The following is a 20,654-nucleotide window of genomic DNA, read 5'->3' as shown; positions in this document are numbered from 1 at the left end:
GCCTCTTCCCTCCGAAAAGTGGCAGCAGGATTACCTTTGCTATGCACAAACCACAAAACTTTGGCAACAATGTGCTCTGGACACCAAAGTGGAATTGTTAGTCTCTGATGCACAGAGAGAAACTCAGACTGCTTCACTGGTTGCCCATAGAAACCAGGATCAACTTTAAAATCTTAGTTCTCACGTTTGCATCCATAACCTTGGCCCTCTATCTCCGCTGTTTCCTGCTCTCTCAGGTCTTTCACTCATCTTGTTGTTCCTTCTGCTCGTCTCATCACTGTGGGGCACCGAGCTCTCACTCGCTCTGCTCCTCGGCTGGAACTCACTTCCTTCAGACTTAAGAAATATAGATTCCCTTATTTAAGTCACAGCTCAAAACCTACTTGTTTAAACTGGCTTACTCGCTTTAATACGGATCGTACTCGCTGTCAAATCTTGTTTATTTGTTTTTTTCTTTTTAATTTGTTGTTTTTTGTATTTTAATTTATTAGAATCTATTTTAATCTACTGATTTATTGATGTCTTTTTCTCTTTGTAAGGTGACCTTGGGTTTTTGAAAGGCGCCCTCAAAAAAAATGTATTATTATTATTACCTAACACCACCTGTCACCATGATAGAGGAGGTGCAGCCACAGGACCTGGGAAAGCAGTAACTGAGTGGACCATGAAGTCCTCTGTATAACAAAGTATTCTGTCCCACAGCCAAAGCTTGGACCAACCTAGGTCACCAACAGGACGACGATCCTGAGCTCAACAGCAAACCGACTGAAAAAAAAGTCAGGGTTTTGCAGCAGTCCAGACGTCAAGCTGACTGCAGACAGCTGCCCATAAATAAACACCTATAAACCTCCAACAACTCACTGGAGGTTGTATTCAGGAAAAGGGAAAGGGGCACTTTTTTTCTACAAAACTGGATGTCAAACAGAAAACAAACTAACAAATAAAGTGAGCTGAATCAAAAAGTCGAAAACTAAAGTGTGGATGTTGGCATGCCTTTACTCTGTATCTGAATTCCTGCAGTCACACTGTCACTGTCGCACACACAAACACAACACAGCAATCACACAGAGCACAGTGTCAAGTCTGACTGGTTCAGCCAGAGCTGTCCTAGCTGCCACACCCAGAGCCAGTCATGCACACAGGACAGGTTGTATTTTCAGATACATACTCTGCAGGAAACGGCAGTGAACAGAGAGATCCAGCTGTCTGAAACTGGCTCTGATTTGCAGTGACCCCAATACTAAGGTCACTGAAACGACCTGTAGCAGCTGGGGCCAATGATCAAACCTGCACATCCCACCTTCAACTTTTGTGTTCCTCAAAGTATTTCCAAATAGTTTTTGCTTTATAAAAGGGAACCTTGTGCTGCTAACAGAGGTCACTCCCCTAACACCCAAGCGTGGCTGCTAAGAGTCAAAGCTAAGATTTCCCAGCACTTTAAATAACTTGTGGGTGTGCCAGGCCTGCAGGTGTGCGTGCTTATGTTTATATGAAAGAAAGAAATGAGAAACATCATTCTGACCAGGACACCCCGCTTTTACACAGGCCCGTGCTGCTGCATACCTGAGGCAGCCGTGCTGGTGTTACAGGTGCAGCACACAAACTGCTGATTACTCCCAACTGAAACTTTGAAACGGACGCGCCTCGTTTTACTGTAGAATTCATTCACTTTTTCAGTGGAACACACAACGTGTTTGCGTGGGTGTGAGGGGGGAAGGCTATGAAGGCGCGGCCTCGCTCTTTGGACCCTCCCACCCCTGGCTGCTGACAGGTAGAAGGTCAGGCTGGAAGCGCTGACTTCATTGGCTCTGGTACTCTGAGCTGGGACGGCACGCTCTGATAGTGAGAAGGGCGCGTGGACATATCTGACTTTGACACACAGCGACGCAGCGAGCGCGCGCAGCCGAGACTCACCTGTACTGCTGGGTCTGTTTCTGTGGAAAGCCGCTGACAGGTGACCTTCATCATGCTGAAGAAGAAGACCAAGTCCACCACGATAACGCAGCCGAAACAGGCGTAAGTAGGAGCTTGTTCCTCTGCGCTCGAGCCCTTCAGAGCGGCTCGCGAGCTTCATCTGTCCTAACTTGTAGTGATTTCACGCCACATCTCAGACAAAAGGATGGTTAAATGATCACACCGGGGTGAGCCCGGCTGTACTGAAGCTCGGAGTTTATATGCGCGTATTGTATTACTTGTTTGTGCACACAGAGCGGTCTTAGCGCAGCGCAGCGCAGCGCCATGCGCTAAACCAGCAGCAGATGGAAAGAACGCGGAGCTGTCCGTCCAGGCGCTTTAACAGAGGCTCGGATCATTGTGTCCTGATGGATCGCGGGATGTAAACGTTATGAGGTGGTGTCTGTATGAGCTACAGTCAGACGGGCAGGGCCGAAACTCGGAGTTAGACTACATAGTTTGTGCATTAACTGGAGAGTGGGTGTGGCCGATAAGCCGTGGTTAGTTTGCGGTAACTGGTTCGATAAGTTTTCTGCTGCCCTCCTTAGAAACACAATGTGAGAGGAATTCCTTGCAGCCTCGCCCATAATGTCACTGCACCAAGGCCAGTCACTTCAGCTGTTTTACTGGCGTTGTCCAGGGTACATGCCGTGGTGAAAGTGAGGGTGTTAAATCATCATTCTACAGAGCGCTGGCTTAGAGACAGCACAGTCAAGCAGCAGGTATCAGTGAGAGATGTTTGTCCTGCTGCCACACCTGCGCCAACAGCACAGGAGTCTTTGTTTTGGTGTTGTGGCGTCATGTTCATGTGAAGCATGTGTTTACACCAGCACAGTGATTTATTGGCTTTTCACTGTTTCGTCCGTCTTAGTGCATATTGTTCATTATAGTCACTCGTGCCCTGTGATAACCACCAACAGATTGCAATGGAATCTGAGTAATGCAGCTCCACCCCTCTTCATGCTGCTCTTCTTGTTCAGGTGTAGGTGTGCGTGTGTGAAAGATGAGCCAGGTTTTAAGCCAAAGCCCAGCAAACAGAGACGACTGTAAAGGCGAGGCGGCGGAGCTGGGGAAAAGTGACTATCGGGGAACAGTGATCTCTGCAGAGCTCAGTGATCCCTGCAGAGATTCTAGTTGGTTAACAACATGCTCGGCACATCTCAGTCTACACACAGAGAGAAAAGGGCTCGGGGTTTGCACACACCCTGTGTGACCTAATGCTGGAGCGTTCTGGTTCTGATTTAACCAGCTCCCTGTGGAAACACGTGAGTTGTGTTTGTTGAGCGCCAGATCCTTTTCAGAACTAACACAGCCTCAGTGAGAACACTGCGTTAAAGCCAGTGACCTCCCCAGGATCCAGAAACACACAAAACAAAGCAGAGCAGGTTAAACTGTTGGAGCATTGCAGATCAGCACAGAACTGCTTCTTGTTTGGTAATCTGACACTGTGCACTCTTTGGTGACCACAGCAGGGTGAGCTCACAGCTGTTCTGGATTCACAATGAAAACAACTCTCCACTTTTACACAAGTTTTATGCAACAAGTGGTGCTAATCATTTGAAATCATGCAGGAGCACAGTACAGACAGTACAGGCGTTCATGTTCCTTTGTTCTCATGTATTTGGTGTTGTGATGTTTAGAAGACGAGTGTGTAAAGTTGTAGATGAGACGTTTTCTTCATGTTTGTCACTACAGTCAGAAATCCCCCTCAGTCTGTTGGGTGTTTGGTTTTTTGGATGAGCTTCCCCAGAACAGCTCGACAGTGCGCACCAGTTCAGACTTGTTTGTGTTAAAGTGAAAATCAGCTCAGGTTTGAAAGTACTGCATCGTGCATTATGTAACAAATGGTTGTGTGTGCGTGTGTGTGTGCGTGTGCGTGTGTGTGTGCGTGTAACAAAAACTCGCTGGGCTACTTTCCCTGGGCTGGGAGTTACCTAATGGCAACTCATCCACTGAGATCGGAGATTCACAGCATTCACAGTCAGACTCATGAGCTCTGATGTTGTCAATCAACACACTTTATTAATCCCTCAGGAAATGATGTGATTACAGTTGCTCCAAGACAACAACAACAGTAACAGACTGGACTAAATTAAATAATACAATTTATTACAAAGTTACAAGTATGAGAATTGGCTCTAATATATGAACAAACGGCTCAATTATAAACATCCAGAGTATTGAAGAGATTAACTATATACGACTGACGTTTTACTCTGAACTGTAAAACTTTCTTATTTTGGTATTTTCACCGTAGACGATGTGCAAACAGGTGTAACTATCGCACTGTGTGCTACAGTGATGGATGCCTTAGATGGAGGAGTTGTGCAGGGAGTTGATTTCCTGTGTTGTTCAGTGGTGGTTAACGTTTGCGCCGTACTGTAGTGAGTTGTGCCCATTTTCACCCAAATTGTCACTGGTCATTGATTCCTGTCTGACACCAGGGTGTGATGGAAACATGCAGTTAGATGATGACTCATTATCACTCTGTGTAATGAACAGCACAGGTACTGTACAGAGTACTCGCTGCTCAGGCTTTCCACTTAAATCCACAATTAAATCTATCGAGAAGGTCAGCTGGGTCCTGGATCACCTGGTACCTGTACGAGTAACACAATGTCAGTTTCTGTACAAACGTGTCACTGTTGAAACTAACAGTGCACAGCAAAGAAGTCCAATACATTTATCCTGCATTTGTAGCCCCATTCAGAACTCTGAGACTGACTACATTTGAACTCTTCACATGCCTTGGCACTCTTTGCTACTCGTGATGGGTTCCCAGTTTGTCAGATCTGCTGGTTTAGTTTTAAACCACGTGCTCTGCACTTCTCTGATGCCTCGTTAAAGTACTAACCCTGGAGTAGTACTTTAGTGATGGGGCTTGCAGTGCTGAACACTGACTGATCAGTTCTTGGTGTTTTGTATTTCTGAAACCGTCGAGCTGCTGTTCTGCGGCTCATAATCGAAGGGGTTGAGCTTGTTACGAAGCCACTGTTTTCAGCTTCTGTAAATATGATATATGTTCCATCTAGTGTTACAGAGTTGCTTCACAGGGATCCAGAAAAGCCTGTGTGTGACGTCATTAAGGATGTTTCTGTGTGTCGTCTCTCAGTGCTCCCAGCACAGAACTCGCCACACTGATCGAGAAGCTGCAGAAGATTGCTGACAAAGTGGAGAAGAATATCTACGATGTGGAGCAGAACCTCAACAAGGTAGAGTGCTGCAGCAACGCTCATGTCTCCAATCAGTCCAATCAGCTGCATGTGTGCTGTCGGCTATAATTACATATGTATCAGCCTCTTAGAAATAGAGAGAATAGAGAGAAATAGACCACAGTTTATTTCAACATGGAGCATGTTAGCCGTCACACCGCAGTCACACGTTAGTGCCCATCTGAGCTCAGAGCCACAGCACTGTCATGATACACTTTCAGCTTCTGTCTATTCAGCTGAAAGGCTGGCAGTGTTTGTCTAACTCCACATGACTGACTCTTTCCTCACAGGATGTGAGCAAGATCAATGAGGGCAAGCAGCCCCTGTATCAAGAAGACACCAACAAGAGACTCCTCAATTCTCTGGAGCTGCTGAGTGGCCTGGATGACGACGTCGTCAACGCCAGACGCCTTCAGCATCCGCAGGCTGAGATGATAACACAGGAGTGAGTGAACGCTATTTCATGCTACGCAAACCACCTTAGTTGTGCCTGCTAGTGCATGATGCACACAGCAAAAGCTTAATGTTAAGTCATCAATATTCACGAAGACCTGAGGAAGACCTGGTTACTGTTACCTGCTGGCTCTGTTACCTAAAATGTGTTGTGTTCTTGTTTCTGTGTGTATTCAGCATGAAGCAACTGCGTGACAGAGTGACGAAGCTGAAAGAGGAGCACGGCCATATCTACCACCTGGTCCGCACTGAGGGCAAGCCCAGCATCAACTGGGGCAACATGATGGATGAAAAGCTGGTAAACAAAAACCCAGCAAACATGAATTCAAGCCACAGTAGGTCCAGCACGGTGTTACACAGAGGAACACCTCGTTAGGTCTATAAAGCCTTTATGTCAGTGCAACAACTGAGAAACTTTCAGTTACTGAGGGAACACAAGCACGCCTTAGCTGTGTGTGCACATGGTGCTTACATGCAGCAGGTGGCTCGCACGCTGCAGATCACTGTCACTGTGGGTTAGGAGGAGTCCTGCTTAAACAATGGAATCAGGTATTTGTTTGTACAGTGCACAGGTGAACACAATAAAAGTATTCCATGTCTGCATGACAGAAATTTCACATCACACGTCTGCAGAGGGTGTTGGACGTAGGTCGCTTTTTAGACGTTTCATTTCAGAAAAGTGGAATTCATTCATGATACGCCCCGTGTGTCTCTGCCCAGGACAACCTGCAAAACAAGGGCTTTGGCCAAGACCTGCCCTCTGTGGAGAACGAGGTGGAGGAACACAACATCTTCCACAGTGAGGTGGAGGCTCTGGCTCCTCACATCTCTGCCAGTGGAGACAAGGTGACATGATGTCAGAATCAAAGGTTTGCACAGTTTGACGTCCTGTGTCGGTTCCTCGCTGACCCTCTGTGCGTGTGCTCTGCTTTGTTCTGCAGGAATATGTCAGCAGCCTTCAGTCAAAGTACAACAAACTGCTGGTAAGTGTTTGTTTCTGTGTGTATGATATATGTGCGCTTTTGTGTAGTTTCACTGTGATCCATGGTGAGTGCGGTGTATGCACACACCATCCAGCCGGCTGACAGTAGGGCTGGGTATCGTCACTGATTTCTAGAATCGATTCGATTCGATTCGGGAAAATTTTGCCTCAGACAGTCAGAAATATTATAATTCTGATCACTTATCAATACATATCTATATTTTTATATCTATAAAAAGAAAGCTGACACTTGTGAGACTTTATCAGAGGTGTGAGCATCACAGCAGATTCCTTTGTGTCAAAGTAACTGAGGATGAAACACAGAACAACATGAAGGCATTTTTCCTGGTCTGTATTTTTATAGCAGATAACCTTAAAAATATTGTGCAGTCAAAAACGAAGTGAAGCAGAGCAAAGTTACAGAGGTTTGATTAGAGACACCGCTCAGCATTTTGCAGTTTTGCATAATTTTAAAAAGTTTTAATTTGTTCAGTATTGAACAGCAGAAATTAGGCTTTCTTGTCGGAAGTAAGAAAAAAAAAAAAACAACAACAACAAAAAGCAGCTGCTGACACCGTAGACTGGTGGGTAATAAGTAGGGATGGGTTTTTATTACCGAGAGAGAGAGAGAGAGAGAGAGCTCTACATGAAGTGTGATTTTTATCCTGGTGGAAGCAAAACGTGTCGGCTTTCAGCCCTGATGGCGTGTCCCTGTGCGTGCCGTCGGGTGAGAAAGGCGACATCTCACTGATTCAGATGCGTCGGCGGCTCCGCGTTTTGTGTTTACGTCTTTGTGCAGAAGCCGTGTTCCTGCTCTCATTTACTGTCTTAGCTGTTTGGTGGTTGTTGACATTTTGTGATTCTGGCGTTTCGGGCAAAATAAATTTATATTAAAAAATCGATTCAGGATTTTAATGAATCGATATCACGTTATCCAGACCAGAATCGATTTTACTCGATAAATCGATAGTCTAAACCCAGCCCTAGCTGACAGTAGTGCTGCTGACACACCAGCCCGTTCTCCATTGAAGTGTTTTCTCTTTAGCAAAAACATGAATTTGTTAAAAACTCAAGAACTTGATTTTACTTCATGAAATCTTTTCAGCACCTAGTTTTTGAAAAGATTAATAACAAGTAAACTCGGACTGTAGCATATGTTGTGTTATCATTCACACAGGCTGGAAAGGCCACTTACAAAATCAAGCTCATCAGATTCATGCTAATTATGTTAAAACACAGAATCATATCGTTTGAATTCAAACGCAAACAAAACTTTCCTTGACTCGTCCAGGCGCTTGTAAAAACCTCAAATAAAGCTACTGTTGGTGACTAAGCTTCCCGTTCCCTCGGCTAGGCTAACTCCAGCGCTCGACAGCGCAACCTGATGAGCCTGCGAGACTACATGCAGCGCTGCACCAACGAGCTGTACTGGATGGACCAGCAGGCAGAGGAGAGGATCAAATACGACTGGAGTGACAACAACCTGGACTACCCTGCCCGGCAGAGGCAGTACGAGGTAGCTGTGGAATTCACACACGTGCACGGCGAGTGAAACAAGCTCAGCTCGCTCAGCAAATTTGTCTCAACCAACAGAATTTCATCAGTAAATGTCTGGAGTCCAAGGAGGGCACCATCACCAAGCTGAACGATGATGGAGAAAAGCTGATTACCTCCGACCATCCAGGGAAGAATGTTATGGAGGTACCGACCATCCGCACACTTTGACTCTTTCATAGTGCGTTTCTGCCTGGGCTCTGGGTCCACGGGAGTCTGCGGTAGAGCAGGGTTATGTTTTAAAGACAGCGGGGCTTCAAGGCGCTTTTCAGTCCTCACACAGCAGACGGATGATGCGCTTCTCGCTTTGTCTAAAAACACTGTTTGTGGGTTGGACCCAGTTGGCATACGAGCAGCTCAGGCAACAAATGAGCTCACAGTCTATTATGGGTAACGTAAGACGTTCATCCTTCAGATAGATGTAAAAAGGGGGGAAGAAGCCATACTGGTGCTTCTTATTGTTTCATTATTAACTCTGTTGCCGCACATCTCTATAATGACACTGTTACGCATAAACCACGTTGTTGTCAGGCTCATATGGAAGCAGTCCACGCTGACTGGAAGGAACACCTGAACCTGCTCATCTGTGAGGAGAACCACCTCAAACACATGGATGAGTACCACAAGGTCAGTGTGACAGGTGACATGCACAGAGACGCATTTAAAGAGTGAAGCTCATGTGTGCGTGTGTGTGTCTGCATGCAGTTCCACAAGGAGGCGCGCGACACTCAGGACCTGCTGAAGCGTCTGGACACAGAGATCAGCCAGAAGTACAACCCCGAGTTCAAAGACATGTATCAGATGGAGGGCCTGATCAGGGAGCTGGACGTGAGTGCTTTTATCTGCACATAGACCGTAGCTGAGAGCATCACTGACTGCGTACGGTGACGACACGCTTGTGCGTTTCTCGTGTGCAGGATGAAGCCAAGGCCATCGAGAACTTTGACGAGCGGGTTAAGGCCCTTCAGAAGCGCAGCCTTCAGGTGTTGCCTCTGAAGTACCGCAGGGAAACGCCCCAGAAGCTGGTCCCTGTCGAGGCTCTGTGCGAATTTGACACCGATGACGTACGTACTGCGTCCTTCACACTTAATACTGAGACGATAGCGGCGTGATCCAGTGACGCGTTCTAACTGTTTCCACGTGTAGGGTCAGATCGTGCGGGGGGAGAGGTACACTCTCCTGCGGCAAAATGGTTCCAAATGGGACGTGAAGGATGCGGCCGGACACAAGATCACTGCCCCGGGCATCTGCTTCATGTTCCCCCCCACCGACCCGGAGGCTGTGGCCATCGCCGACAAGTGAGTGTGTACAAAGGATTTCTAAACTCCTTCGGCCGATGAGGGCATCTACAGCTGTAACAGTATGTCGTGTGTGTGCTGCAGCCTGACCGGACAGCAGAAAGCTGTCAAACAGAAGATGGCAGCCACCAAGGGAAGTCTGCAGAAACGCTTGGACGAGCTGAAGAAGACGAGCGGAACTGCAACCGCTACAGGTACGCATGACGCACAGTAATATATTAGCACCATAATTAGCCAAGTTAGTTGGTTATGACAGACCAGCTGGTTTCTAGTATAACCTTCCAGTGTGCTGGTGCCTCTGACTCACACTGTTTGCTGCCAGTAGACTCAAATATATGCAACTGCTCTGCCTTCCCTCCAGGCGAAAGGCTGCCCTGGTTCTTAGAGTTACTGACATTGCTCTGTTTGTCACAATAATCCTCACACTAGGAAACTCGCATAACCGCAACGTGCTCTCTTTTTCTTATCTGTTCAAGCAACTATGTTAGTGAAACCTCTTCACCAAAAATATGTTCAGTTTTTCTCAAATAATAAGATGACATTGAGCCTTTGTTTCTTCATAATTAGGACATGGGATCATGAGAAACGTGCAAACAGACAGTTTGTAGAAATATTTGGTGTGAGCACCGCTGAGCACAGCCTGAACTCTCAGCTTTCTATCCAAGCATCTACAGGAACAGTTCTCCAGGCTTCTTGAAGCTGTTCTCTCTCCTCTCTACATACAATAATAATTTAATCACTGCATTAGACCTGACTGATGTTTCAGTCCAGTTCTCGTGTCATTTGGATGATTTCTTGCTCAGAAAAACAGGACAGAGTGGAGCGATCCAGATGTGGTTTACCATCTGCTTTTGTGTTCGCCTTGTTTCTTCTATGACACATTTGTTTTTCTCACACACAGTAAATCTGAGCAGGCTACATACAAAAAGGACACACACAGAATAGACATGCTGCCTTTTTTTCCATCTGTTAGTCAAAACTTTGGGTTCTTGGGTCAGAAGTAACTCAAAACTTCAAGATGCTCATTAAGTTGAAATTTTGAGTTTCATAAACATGAAGCATGAAAAGAAGGTACTATAAATCTAAACTTGCTGCTGGCTGGAAGATTTCAGATCAAGTGTGCGTGTGATGAATATGTTTTCCTGCCCTCTCACACTGCTGCATGTAACCTCAGACAAACAGGAACAGCAGTGCCGCCAGCTGATGGCTGGTCTGGATAAGGTTGTCAGTGACCTGGACAAACAGGAGAAATCCATCTATGCTCGAGTGCGCCCTCCGCTGGAACAGAACAGGTCGCTGCAGGACAGTACTGACCGCCTGCAGGACATGAAAGTAAGAACGTCGGCTTTGTTCTTTGGTTTGATATTAAAGCTGCTTCTCTCTGCTCAGTTTAGCCCACCAAGCAAAGAGTGTGTTTTTGCACTGTGCAACTCACCAGTACACGTGTTTCTCTCCAGGACATTGCTGCTGCTGTCAGAAGGATTGAACCAGAGAAGTCTTCTAAAGTGCAGGAAGCACAGAGCTTCTTGGTCTCAAACCCAAATTGTGCCAGCACATCTCAACTTCACAGCAAGGTGGATGAGGCCAACAAGAAGTACACCAAGGTGGAGCAGCTTCTTCAGTGCTCTCAGGAGAAGTATGTGACCTGATTATTGCTTTCAAAGTGCCATCAGTGCAGCAGCATGCCTCTGTGCTCAGTGACAGGCATTTTTGAACTTTGCTTTAGGCTGAAGAATTCCAACCAGCTAGAGTCGTCTCTGCAAAATGGAAAAACCTTACTCTCCACCTACGAGAACAAGCTGGCCAGGGAGGAGGTTGCTCCTGCTGACGTCTCTTCAGTGGAGAAAACCCAGCGGGAACTTGCAGTAAGATGGTCTTATATCAGAACAGAATTTATTCACTTTTATATAAACTGAACTGAAAATTGTTGTTACTGTTTCAGTTTATGTTCCTTCATGTCCAAACTGCCACACGTTCACAGACAGGTGACGTGTCTGTTTACTGTAGGTTGTCTCAAGCAGTTTGTCTTTTGCTGCCCTGGCAGGATATCGGAGCGGACCTGCGGTCACAGAGGACACTGATCTCTGACACAGAGCAGAACCTGCGTCTGGCCAAGAGCAGCTGTGAGAACATGGCCAACAAGTTCCAAGAGCACTGCCCTGACATCGAGAGGCAGGAAGCTGATTTCCAGAGACTCAACAAGAGATACAACAACCTCAACCAGCAGACTGACTCGAGGTAAGTTGTTAGAATGGGCAGGAAAGCACGTCAGTAATATGTAAAGCAAATACAGCACAGGACGTCATCGACAGCCAGAAATTTCTAGCACAACATCACCTGCCCAAGGTGCATGGAGATAGCGTGAAGACTCGAGTGACACTTGAAGCACTACAGAACAACTGTATTACCTGACCAACGCTTTTTGGCTTGTGACCATCAGGGTCCCTGAAGCACAGAAGGTCATTTCATATGTAAAGACAATTTCTGATGATATGTTTTGGTTTGTTTGTTTGTTTGTGCAGGGCTCAAAGCTTGCAGAGAGCCAAGATGGTGTACAAAAACTACCGCAATGATTATGACAATTTGAACAGCTGGCTCTCTCGTGTTCCAAATTACGAGCCCCGTGACACTGATGACCCAAAACAAGTGGAAACGAAGCTGAGAAATCAGAGGGTATGAATGCTGAGCAATAACTCTGCATATTTCTCGTTACACATGAATGTTAGTGGCACTTAACTCTGCTCTTTTCTACAGAACCTGCTATCTGATATAGCGAGAAAGGAGTCTGATTTAAACAATGTCTCCAAAAATGCCCAGCTGTACCAGCAAGCTGTCAAAGTCAGTTTTTCTCCATTGATTTTTTTTTCTTTATCATATGATCTTTTAGAAAAGTTAAAGGTTTGATGGTGGTTTACTGATTCACTCTTCAGGACTATGAGACTGAAGCTGAGAAGTTCAAATCTATCCTTGATCTTGAGGATGGACTTGTACCTCAGACATACAGGAGGAGCAGATTGGAATCACCTGCAGCAACAGTCAAGGCAGAGGTAAGGCACAGCATGCACGGTGAAGTGAAAATACACAGCACAGTTTAAACTTGTGTTGCTAACTGCTATGACCAACACAGGTCTTCTAGCTCAGAGCTCATTTTCAGCTGGGATACAAATTTAAACAATGAATAACCAAAAGCAAGAGAACCTGATATATCCTGAAAGAATCATGACCTCAGAAATGTTCCAGTCTTTTATTGGATGCATTTCAAAGAGTTTTCTCTGGTACTCTCAAAGAAACGCTGAGATTACCCTGATGACGCAGTTATCGGGTTGTTTGGACAAGCTGAGTTCGGCCACAAACATAGTCAAAACAACATTTGATATTTGCGTTGTAGTCATATATATATTTGCAAGCATTCTCAGACCTTCCCACTCTTCCACAAACCTGTGTGAGGTGAGCAGCAAGACCCCAGCACAGAACAGAGCAGATATCAGTGACGAGACATGAAACTCATTATGTTAGATGCATCACAAAACAGGGCAGCACGATGGTTAGCACTGTTGCCGCACAGCAAGAAGGTCCTGAGTTCAATTCCACCATCAGGTCTTTCTGTGTGGAGTTTGCATGTTCTCCCCGTGTTTGCGTGGGTTCCCTCCGGGTACTCCGGCTTCCTCCCACCGTCCAAAGACATGCAGTTTGTGGGGATAGGTTCATTGATTAATCCAAATTGCACATAGGTGTGAATGCGGGAGTGAATGGTTGTCTGTCTCTATGTGTTATCCCTGCGACAGACTGGCGACCTGTCCAGGGTGTACCCCGCCTCTCGCCCAATGACAGCTGGGATAGGCTCCAGCAACCCCCACGACCCTGAAAAGGATAAGTGGAAGCGAATGGATGGATGGCATCACAAAACAAGGAGCTGGTGATAGACTTGCACATGTGCAGCACCTGTGACGATGCTAAAGTAGCTTAAATAATGTGCCCTGTAATAAATTTGATAATTGAATCCCAGGCCTGCATTAAGATCAGCTGATCTGCTGGCATTGTGTTATTAAATACTAGAAAACACAGATTTACCAATAACAAACACTACACAGTATGTTCAGGATTAGAGAACGGTAAGATGGGTATGATTAACATCAAAGTGTTCCACTTACCTGGATTATATCCATCCATCTATTCTCCTCTTTCTTAGGGTCGTGGGAGGTTGGAGCCTATCCCAGCTACCATAGGGCGAGAGGCAGGGTAGACCCTGGACAGGTCGCCAGTCTATCACAGGGCTAACACACAGAGACAGACAACCATTCGCACTCACATTCACACCTACGGGCAATTTAGAATTACCAATTAACCAAACCCCACTAACTGCATGTCTTTGGACTGTGGGAGTACCCATATCTTTATAGGCTACTCTGTAGTGTCTGTAATTAGTAATGTTTTCTGGTAAAGGTTATTTAGGGTGGGGGGGTGTATTTACAGTGGGAGCCAAGATGTTTTACACTGGGACTTGAATGCATTTTCCATTTGTGGATCTTGCAGCGTTCAACTTGTCTCAAAACCCCAAGTTGGCATGCGATGTGATCTGTGTGTCTCAGGCCATTCATCCACATGCATTTAAGGTTTTGTGAGTGAGAGAGATGTTAAGTGTAGTTTTTAGACATTTGTACGCATAGCAAGGTTGTCGAAAAGTACAATCATCTGATTCAAGACGCTGTGCGTAAATGATCAGAATGTATTTATGTTTGTATGTACGCATTTGTAAAATTGTTCGATGTTTGGTCAAACGTAGCACACTCGTGCGAGTCCTCAAAAGGTTCACAAAATTATTGTACACATTTGTAAATCACGTTTACACTTGTGGATCATATCGTACACATTTGCAACCCCTTTGGGGAAAATTTCTCTCCATGTAGACAGTATATAAGATTGCCATTGCTGCTGTGGCATCCATTGGTTTCCTCAAGATGATTTTTTTCACTATTGCCATCTTGGTTTAAAAAAAAAAAAAAAAAAAAAGACAGATGTGATAAGGAGGGTCATGTCTGACTGAGAATCCATTTCCTCATTGACATGTCAATCACAAGCTGTACAGATAATCATCCATTCTGAAATGCGGTGTGGCCAATATTTACGTACAAATAGAAATTGTTGAGGCACTTTGACACTGGCCAGAAGCAACATCAATATTTTATACTGTCTATGGGCAAAAGGTATCTACAGGAAAAGAGATGCTTCTTGACACAAACAGACTCGTGCAAATTAACAACCACAATCCTCAGCTTAAGGGCATAAGCCAAAAACCCCTACAGAAGTTACTGTATATGATTTTCATTACATGTTATTTTATCGTTTGCAGGAAGCAGCTATTGAGGCAAAGTTTACAGAGGTGAATGCTGTAAATAAGCAAAGACTGCAGAATCTGGAGTTTGCCAGCAGTCTTCTGAGCCAGGTAAAGTATTTTACATATCATTGCTACATAAACATTAAAACTACAGTAATAATAATGATAATATTCTTTCTATAGCAATCTGAGACTATCCAAGTTACAAATGTCAAGTCGGTCCAAGCCAATGCCCCTGGTGAAGAGCCGTGGAGAATAAGAAAACAGCTAGAAGATGAGATCCATAGGCGGGAGCAACTAGAAAAAGAAATAGAGACCATTCAGACTGACATTTATATGCTTGAAGGACAAAAGCCCCAGGATACAATTGTTAAGAAGGAGCTAATTAAAAAGGTTCCAGACCCCCAGCTGGATGAGGAAGTCTACAAAGTCCAGCAGAAGTTGTCAGAGGAGCGCCGCACTACCCATGTCCTGGAGAATGACCTTGAGGTACTAAAGTTGAAGCTGCGTGGCCTTGAGACAGAGGTCAAAGAAGGGGCACAGCAGTACACAGTGAAGGAGGTCTTGCGTATAGAAAGAGACCGTGGTCAGGAGGAGGCGGTCCGAAAGCTTCGGGAGGAGCTGGAAGAGCTAAAAAGGCAGAGGCTGATTAAAGACAACGAGCTCATTGAGATCCAAAAACATGTGACACTCCTGGCTGAGGAGAAGAACAAGGAACAGGAGGTAATCACTGAAGAGGAGGTGATCAAAGTCCAGAATGACCCCCAACTTGAAAGTGAGTACAGGGTGCTGCTTGACAGGAAAGAGAAGGAAATAGAAAGCAGAAGGCAGCTGGAGGATGAGTTGCAATTTCTTCAAGAAAAGCTTCGAAGACTGGAGAAGGAGAAATCAATGGCTGAGGAAAAGATTTCCATCAAGGAAGTGCTGAAAGTTGAGAAGGATACTGCCTTTGAGAGAGAGGTAGAAAACCTTAGGAGGCAGTACGAAGATGAGAAGGCCAAAAGAAGATCATCACAGCGGGAAAAGACTGACCTCCAGAGGAAAATTGCAAGCCTGGAGGAGGAGAAGTCTAAGGTTGTGATTCAAGAGAAAGTACGAGAGATTGTCCGGCCCGATCCCAAGGCTGAGAATGAAGTGGCCAATCTCCGTCTTGAACTTGTAGAGCAACAGAGGCGGTATAAAGATGCAGAGCTCCAGTTGAGATCTCTGCAGGATGAGCTGACCATGCTCAAGAACAGAGGGCCTCAAGTGGAAGTTAAAGAGATCATCAAAGAAGTAATTAAATATAAGATAGATCCACAAACTGAAAGAGAGCTGGAGAGACTTCGCAATGAAATTGTAGATAAAAGCCACCAGACTGAGAAATCTGAGCTAGAAATCCGCCAGCTTCGAGATGAAATCGAAAGATGGAAGAATACCAAACCCCAAGTGCAGACCAAAGAGGTTGTCAATGAAGTGCTGCAGTACAGAGAAGATCCAAAGACTAAGGAAGAAATTGAAATGCTAAAGAGGAAGCTGGCTGATGAACAGCAGAAACGCCTGGACCTTGAGAGAGAACGGACAGAACAAGAAGAAAAAATTAGACTAAGAAAGATGGATTTGTCTCAGGTTCGTGAGAAGATTGTTCAGCAAGAAGTGGTCAAGATGGAAGAGGATCCTCTCCTTAAGTCAGAATGTGACAGCTTCTTACAGAACATCAACAATGAGCAAAAACAGAAGGAAAGCCTAAAAACAGAGCTCTACCAATTGCAGAGACAGAAGACTGACCTGGACATGCAGCTGGAAGAACTGGAGCGTGAGCGCAGGGCAAGGCGTGATGCAGAACTAGAGATCCAGCGGCTTCGGGTTAGACTTAATGAGCTAGAGATCCGTGACAAAGAAAATCGTGAAAAGGTGACAGTCAAACAAAAGGTGGTTCTGCAGCAGGATCCTCAACAGGAGAAGGAACACTCCATTCTCAAACTACAACTTGATGAAGAGCGTCACAAACGCACCCTCCTTGAGAAAGAGTTGAATGTCCTTATTCAGCAGCAGATCACCCTGGAAAAGGTAGATGTGAAGGAAAGGGTTGTCCGCACTGAGAAAGTCCAAGTTGAACGGGATCCAGAGGCAGAGATTGAGATTGAGAACCTAAAGAGAACTCTGGAAGAAGAGAAAAGGAGAAGGCGAGAACTTGACCAAGAACTATCCACCCTCAATTCCAGGCTCTCTGATATGGAGTTTTCTAACACCAAGTCTACCAAAGAATTGGACTACATCCGTGATGAAAGTAGCCGATTGCAGCAGGAAAACCAAAGGCTGCAAAATGAGATTCGCAAGCTTCGGTCAGAGATTGAGATCACAAGCAAAGAGACTCGGCTTATTACAGAGTCTGCGCCAAGAGAGGATTCAAAGAACTTGGAGTTGAGGCTTGATTCATTACAGAAGGAATTGGCAGAGCTGAGGGCTGTAACAAACCAGAAGGATGAGGAGATAGAGAAGCTTAAAAAGAACCTGGCAGCTGTGAGGATGAAGAGGGAACAGAGGGAAAGCCATCTCCGCAGGTCTATTGTCGTCATCGACCCAGATACAGGCAAGGAGATGCGACCAGAGGAAGCCTACAAACTAGGGCTGATCGACTGGAAGATGTTTGTCAACCTGCAGAGCCAGGAGTGTGACTGGGAAGAGATCTCAGTCAAAGGGCCGCAGGGAGAATCCTCTGTGCTTCATGACAGAAAGTCAGGAAAAAAGTTTTCCATCGATGATGCACTGCGCCTTGGACACATCACAAATCGCCAGCTTCAGCAGTACTTAAATAAAGAAATCTCCATCCAGGAGTTTGGTGCATTGGTATCGGGCAAGAACAGGGGGCTTTAAAAGATACGTTTTTGATTTTCATTCTAAAAAAATCTGTTTTGACTGGTCTTCCTAGCTTTTAATATATACTTATATTCTCACTTTAATATTGTGGTGACCCTCAGTTACTATGTGTTTTACCTACGAGTCCCAAATACACCATATATTAATTTTCTTATGCATATCTGGCATGAATACATGGACTCATATTACCATCATCACAGCCAGCCACATAAATTTTTGATGCTGAAAAGTTCGATCTTTAATTTCTTTAACTTGGTGGCAGGGTTAAGAATGTATCTTTGAAATATTGTCACTAAAACTCACAAGAGTACTAAGTGTTTCATTTATTTATGGGCTTTAAACAGGGTTGTCGGCTGTGTGTGCTTTCAATAAAAAATTCAAACAAAATGTAATGTCTTGTGGGGTTTATTGTGGAAAACGTATGGAATTTATGGTATCAATATTCAATTTTATTTATGGAGCACTGAATTACAACAATTGCCTCAAGGCAGTTTATATTGTAAAAAGTAAAGACCCTACAATAATACAGGAAAAACAAACAACAATCAGATGCTCCCCCACCCCCTATGAGCAAGCACTTTGGCGACAGTGGGAAGGAAAAACTCCCTTTTAACAGGAAGAAACCTCCGGCAGAACCAGACTCGGGGAGGGGCGGAGCCATCTGCTGCATGCAATTGGAGAGGAGGGGAGGAAGACAGAACAAAGACATGCTGTAGAAGCGACCCAGAGATTAATAATAACTAATAATTAAATGCAGAGAGGTGTATAAACATACGAGTTAATGGCAGTACAGGAAGCTCCCAGCAGCCTACACCTATTACACTGTAAATATGGAAGGAAATCGTTACTAGTTAAGGTTAAAGGGATGGTTGGCTCAACAGAGCTCTAACTTTCTGTCAGCCTGTCTAGTGCTGAAGAGAAACCTAGGGTTGTTCTTACTATGCAGGCTCCTTCTGCACCCTGCACAGTTATCCAAGGGGAGTGCAAAGAAGGAAGACAGTCCTGCAGCACTCATTACTGTGTCTAACAGGTTTGAGGTGCTAGGTCCAGGAGCCACAGGTACCGAGGAAAGTCCCCGGTACCACTTCAGAGCCCATAAGATTTCACACATGACAGGTGACAGCTCTCATTACTGGTGACTCAAAAATGAGAAACGGTAAAACAAGCTCAGCATGTCAAAGATTCTTGGGCAAGATACGGAATTCAGAGTCACTCCTGATACGTTCATCAGAGTATGAATGTGTGAATGTTAGACAGAAAGATGTCCTTGAATGATGAATAAGACATGTTGTGTAAAGCAGGGGCGATTCTAGGATCAGAGCTTTGGGGTGCTGAGCACCCAGAGAGCTGCTCAGCAAGGCAAGATCAACTTTACTCGTCACGATGAGACTTCTTCCCCGTCTCTGTCAGTCCCTGCATCCTTAAATGTCTCCAGTTGTCCCGAGTTCCCTCTGACTGTCTCCTTGGTGCATTTAAACCCCTGTTCCTCCCTGTCCTCATCGTCTGTTGTCTTCATCTCCGTTATCAGTCATCATAATTTTAGCATCTCTGTGCAAGTCTGCAAATTTCTTTATTAAATCATAAGATTCTTAAATTCATCAAGTCTCTCTGTGCCTGGGTCCTCGTCACAAAACATGACATCACTGTTTTGTACATTTTAATACAATTTAATCCCCACATTTGTGAAAGAAAAGAAAAACACTTTTTTTAAAGTCTGTAACAAAACCATCGAATCAGATAAAGGTTATTTAAATGCTGCAAACGAAGAATGGATTGGAATAAAAAACAAAAACACATCCTAACCTTAATTACTTTACTGGGGGAAAATGATGAATGGGGATCATAGTGAGTAAGAAGTAAACCGAGTGCATTTTTTGGACAGAGATTCACTTTTAATGTGTGTGTGTAATACAATACAGATACATGAAAATAGACTCCAAAAATAGAGTCCTTGAAATGTACAAATTATTGATAAAAAAAAATAATTATAAAACTGGAGGCAACTTTGCCTATGGTACAATGTATGAAAATATCTTTACTGCAGATACTACTATGGCTCTGCAGATTTATTCCTTTCATTTTAACCTGTGTCGCCTCACCTTGAAGTTGGAAAATACTTTTGGTGGTCAACTCTCTCAAGCAGTTTAACAGTTTCTGTTGTGCCTGTCACTGCTCCCTCTCTGTTTCCTTACCTGGTTCTTCCTGACTTTGCACTTTCTCCTCATGTTCCCCTCTTTCCTCTCTCCCTCTTTGCACTGACAATCATACACAAATAGATTGTATTCAATTAGATTAAAAAAAATTACATTAATATGAAAAAAATATTATTAAGATCACTAATAAAAAAAAGTCCTCTCTCAGTGTACTTTCAACCAAAAGGCAAATAACCAAACCACATGAACATCTAATAAAAGATATAAACATTGAAACACTGATCCAACATTATTCTTGATTGACGGATCATTTGTTCTTTCACTTTTACCTGAATGTGGCTCCTGGACATGTGACAAAATAAGCAGCTTCTCTCATTCCATTTCAAACAGGACAGTGGTAACAACAACAGGCTACAGACAATTATAAGTTTTAGATTTTAAATAGGCTGTATACATTTCAATGGGAGCAACAGGACAGTCAAATGTCGCTGATTTTACTACAGAGCAGGACGGATTGTAGGGTAGCAAACATCGTCGGGAAACACGTTTTCAACCCTGCAGGTTACCTGGTGTAATGCTTTTCAGCTAAAAGGAAACATGGTCTGACTCCTACCAACTATATAAAGAGTAACTGAAGGTTAAATGCAGCTAACATGTCCTGTTTTAAGCCAGACACTTACACCTCTGCTCCGCTGCGTCTCAGCCGCCATCGCTGTGGCAGCAAGAGCGCTAGAGCCAGAGCAGGGGAGAGCTGGAACAAACCATTTTGGGGGGGGGGGGTATATATACTTTTGTTGTTAATATGTTACGTCTCAACCAAGTACTGTATGTTTTTTATATTTTTAGTAGTGCGTC

General features: G+C 44.6%; 1 protein-coding gene across 1 annotated transcript; it reads left to right on the top strand.

Annotated features, from left to right (window-relative positions):
• The first annotated feature begins 1,804 nt into the window (after window positions 1-1,804).
• Window positions 1,805-19,228, top strand: ppl (periplakin). The gene is made up of 22 exons (XM_084927073.1): window positions 1,805-2,016; window positions 5,066-5,165; window positions 5,456-5,610; window positions 5,796-5,916; window positions 6,339-6,464; window positions 6,560-6,601; window positions 7,955-8,116; window positions 8,194-8,301; window positions 8,686-8,781; window positions 8,860-8,982; window positions 9,072-9,218; window positions 9,301-9,452; window positions 9,537-9,646; window positions 10,627-10,784; window positions 10,910-11,088; window positions 11,179-11,317; window positions 11,497-11,690; window positions 11,975-12,125; window positions 12,207-12,290; window positions 12,383-12,499; window positions 14,803-14,895; window positions 14,971-19,228. The coding sequence occupies exons 1-22, from the start codon at window positions 1,967-1,969 to the stop codon at window positions 17,641-17,643; spliced, it is 5,280 nt and encodes a 1,759-aa protein (XP_084783199.1). The 5' UTR covers window positions 1,805-1,966; the 3' UTR covers window positions 17,644-19,228.
• Window positions 19,229-20,654: the final 1,426 nt, after the last annotated feature.

This window comes from Perissodus microlepis, chromosome 4 (genome assembly GCF_051167445.1).
Source record: "Perissodus microlepis isolate ML-2025 ecotype Zambia chromosome 4, ASM5116744v1, whole genome shotgun sequence".
NCBI classification, from domain to species: Eukaryota; Metazoa; Chordata; class Actinopteri; order Cichliformes; family Cichlidae; genus Perissodus; species Perissodus microlepis.
Note: the sequence above shows the minus strand (reverse complement) of the source record. Positions and strands in the feature narration are given on the sequence as shown.

Excerpts from the sequence above, each read along its gene's own strand:
- ppl (XM_084927073.1), top strand. The coding sequence starts at position 1,967 with ATGCTGAAGAAGAAGACCAAGTCCACCACGATAACGCAGCCGAAACAG. Across the intron at positions 9,647-10,626 it reads CGGAACTGCAACCGCTACAG|ACAAACAGGAACAGCAGTGC; the intron begins GTACGCATGACG and ends ATGTAACCTCAG. Across the intron at positions 11,318-11,496 it reads AAACCCAGCGGGAACTTGCA|GATATCGGAGCGGACCTGCG; the intron begins GTAAGATGGTCT and ends CTGCCCTGGCAG.